This window comes from Trypanosoma grayi (assembly GCF_000691245.1).
Source record: "Trypanosoma grayi strain ANR4 Tgr_1418_V1, whole genome shotgun sequence".
Classification (NCBI taxonomy): domain Eukaryota; phylum Euglenozoa; class Kinetoplastea; order Trypanosomatida; family Trypanosomatidae; genus Trypanosoma; species Trypanosoma grayi.
In genome coordinates this window covers 1-3,456 of record NW_008827036.1, presented here as the reverse complement: position 1 = coordinate 3,456, position 3,456 = coordinate 1, and the positions used below count along the sequence as shown (strand labels likewise).

Below are 3,456 nucleotides of genomic sequence, written 5' to 3'. Positions count from 1 at the left end.
CACCATTGCTGAGGTCCGTCCCGAGCTTCTCCGCAACTCCTTTCACCCCACCCAATTTCTCATACAGTGGCATGGCTTCGTTAGCCCGCGCGAATATATTTTCGAGCTCGATTTGAATATTCTCCCCGATACCACCGTCTGTTGGGATGCTCACACGTGCGGCGAGGCTTAGCCGCACAGACTGCATAAGGCTGCTCCTCCGCAGCTGCTCCGTCTCCTCGATGTCATCACAGGCGCCGTACGAGGCATGACTGTGTCCTGGTAGCATTAGACCTGGCCTCAGAAAGGTGGCTACAGGGGTATTGCCGTATCTGGATATAATGCTTTGTGAGACTGAGTCTTTTTTCCCTCGTGCTAGAAGCTCTGAGTGTGCAGAATGCAAAGACAAACAAAAAAAGTGGGAGGGAAAAGGGAAGATACGATCGCCACACAGGCACCCATGCGCAGAGACACGCACGTCCTCACGCCCACCCATCAAGTCACCCCACCAGTTCATTTCTTTGTTAATATGCACACTCTTCTTAACCTCCTCTTACCATCGTTTGTCGGCATTTCTTTTTTCTTCTTATTCTTCAACTCTCGTGTCCCACCGGATGTGTGCCCGCCCGGCCATTTTTTTTTTTTTGTTGTTGCTGCTGGTCGTCGTGTTGGTTCTTTTTTTTTTTTTGTTCGTGTTCCGCTTCACAGGTCACGGAGAAGCGATGTGTTGAGAAGCACTCCGTCGCAGAGAGACTCTAAGTGCTGTGTCTGATCACGCAGCTGCATAAGCTTTAGCAGGGTGTCGATGCGCTGTGCCAGTGGACCGTAGTTCTCTTCCTTTTGACTGTGGTAATTTTCGCTGCTAAGCACACGGGTGAGTTCGTCCGTGTTGTGGCGCACAGACTCCAGGAGAGCGGCGATGTAGTCTGACATTGTGTCCGACTGCAGTGCAGTGCAAGTACTTGGCAGGGGCGCGACGTTAAAGCCTTCGAGGCACAGCAGCTGGTGCTCGTCCACGTCCACCTCTACCTTCACCTCGCGCAGTACACCACTCTTACCAACGCGGCAGTCCCGCACCAAGCGGTTTTCGCGCAGCGTGTTGCGCTTACTGTTGATCTTCGTGTAAAAGTCCAGGTATTCGTGCGTCGGCACGAAGGCGCGCAGGTACAGTTTGCCCATCAGGCCGGAACGGAACGGATCGTACACGAGCAGAACGCTCGGGTGGCCGCCCAACGCCAGCTGCGCCAGCTGCTGTGCGGTGCGAACGGAGTACGGGGCGTTGGTGCATGCACTGCACACCGTAAACTGGCCTACATGGTAGCTGTCAAGCTCCTCCTTATGCAGCATCTTTCCCAGTTTGTCATACATGCGCTTCTCCTCCCGCTGCTGCGCCGCCAGCCGCTTCTCACGCTGGTCGCTCGTCTCGTCCTCCGGAGGACGGGGTGCGAGGGGGGCCGGCAGCACATTGGTGATCTCGATCGTGTCGTTTAGCTGCACACCGCATAGCCGACCAAAGACTGCGTAGTGGCACGTGGCATTCTGCGCCATGCTGCCGAGGTACGTGAGTGAAGAAAAGGAGATGCGCACGTTCTGCACGGGCGGAAGCTCAATAGCCCCAACACAGCCCTCCTCATCGCGCTGGTGGAACTGCTCGTTGATGATGGAGTCGCGCGGAGCCAACTGCACGTCCGGGAAGCCGTGGAACATCGGAATGGTATTGTGAGTAGAGACAGCCTATCAGGCTCTTCGTAGCGGGGCGGTGGGGCGTGCGGAACGAGGGAGAGAAGAGAAAGAAAATAGAGGCGCATTCGCACAGGGGCCAGCACCCAAAGGGGGAGAGAGTGAGGGCCGCAGCACCACATCATTGCCACTCAGCGATTGCAAGCGTATATTCAGTGTGCCGAGCACAGGAGAAAGACGGTAGGGGGGGGGACCAAAAAAAAAGAAAAATGAACAGCGGTTTTGTTCGGCACTTCTTCCCAGTTGTTGTTTTTTTTGCTCCTATCTTATCAGTAGTGATAGGAGGGAGTGCGCCAGCGGGCAGATATACAAGCGTCCCACCACGCCTCGCTACGACTCCACCCACACCGCTTATCTTTCAGCATTCATTCACTATTCTAGCATAGGCACGCAGAGCGCGCCGTATAAAAGAAACATAAACGCAACAAGCAAAAGAAAAAAACGAACAACAACAACAACAGCACAAAACGGCGTTGATCAAAGGGGGGGNGGGGGGAGTGGGGTCGCGAATAGAGAGCTATATGGCTCCACAGCAGTGTAGTACAAAAACGAAAAAAAAAAACAAGAATCTCACTCCAAGGGCACACGCGGTATCCTCGTAGTTCCCCTTCAATATTATTCTTACTGGCGTTCCCCACGCCCTACAGCACCAGCAGTAACAATACACCAAGTAACTATGAGGTCCTTGATCGAACTGGTCAAGGATAATTGAATAAAACTTTCATCACTGTAGCCAAAGGAAGCAAGCATCTTAAATGAAACGCCAAAAGATATATATATATATCGATGTCTGCAGCGTCCTCCTTCCAGAAGGGAAGACGCAGTTTGAACAAAAGCCCAATAGATTTCCATCGAGGAGCGCACTTTTCTGTTTGCCTTTTTGTTGGAGGTTGACACAACGGCAGCGCCTCAATGGTGGACCTGCCGAAGGCTGTAATAAAGGTCCTTCACAGCGGTGCTGCCCATGTCGCCATCTCGCCTCGCCCGTCGAAAGGCGTTCACCACACGCCGCGAATTCACGCTCTGTGCCTGCACCTGTCGCCATAACGACTGAGCGTGCAGACGCTGAGCCAACTTGAGGAATGATCCTTGATCCTCGCTGTTACACAGGCGCACCTGCTCCACGTCGGTTGACAGTCTCTCAACAAAGTGACGCATATCATCGCTGATATTCTCCTCAATTGTTTGGTACGAAGAGACGGGCAGCGGAATGTACACCAACCGACTTACTATCCCCACTGCCAGAGAGCCAAGCGCAATTGCGAGAGTGTAGCCCCATTGCGCAACCGACAGCGGGTGCACTTTCATCGCCTCTCCAAAGGTCGACACTGCCACAGCCTGAAAGATTGCACACAACGCGACGATGATTAGAAAAAGCTTGGAGCGTTGCATCCCCTCAAACACATTCACCTCTCTGTAGAGCTTACGAGCATTGAACATGTGGCAGAGTGTTCCAAAGACAAAAACGTTGAACAAAAAGGTTTTGTGTGTGCGGCTCCCCTCTGGGGTACGGGGGAAAAACCCTTCGCCGTATATATCCACCACAAGGGTGCAAACGACCTGGTAGGTCGCTACAGAAAGCATTGTGCACAACATGCGGTGCGACACTAGTGGGGCCTTGCGGGAGACGGGGCCACGGTTCAGGCAGTCTTCTGATGGCTCCTCTGTGGCCAGGGCAAGGGCCGCCAGTGTGTCCATGATCAAATTCACCCACAGCAGTTGCACAGTGCTCAGTGG

The 3,456-nt window shown here is 53.5% G+C and overlaps 3 protein-coding genes across 3 annotated transcripts; all 3 read right to left on the bottom strand.

The window, feature by feature from the left end:
* DQ04_14181020 (plasma membrane Ca2 ATPase) lies at positions 1-496 on the bottom strand (the record flags this gene model as incomplete). Its single annotated transcript, XM_009317105.1, has 1 exon — positions 1-496. A coding segment is annotated over one exon (496 nt), but the record flags the coding sequence as incomplete, so codon positions are not given.
* Positions 497-681: 185 nt separating this feature from the next.
* On the bottom strand, positions 682-1,686 carry DQ04_14181010 (hypothetical protein; the record flags this gene model as incomplete). The annotated part of the gene is made up of 1 exon (XM_009317104.1): positions 682-1,686. One exon carries the CDS (start codon positions 1,684-1,686, stop codon positions 682-684), a length of 1,005 nt encoding a protein of 334 aa, XP_009315379.1.
* Positions 1,687-2,628: 942 nt separating this feature from the next.
* Positions 2,629-3,417, bottom strand: DQ04_14181000 (Ca2+ transporting ATPase, plasma membrane; the record flags this gene model as incomplete). The annotated part of the gene is made up of 1 exon (XM_009317103.1): positions 2,629-3,417. The coding sequence occupies one exon, from the start codon at positions 3,415-3,417 to the stop codon at positions 2,629-2,631; it is 789 nt and encodes a 262-aa protein (XP_009315378.1).
* Between the last annotated feature and the right edge of the window lie 39 nt (positions 3,418-3,456).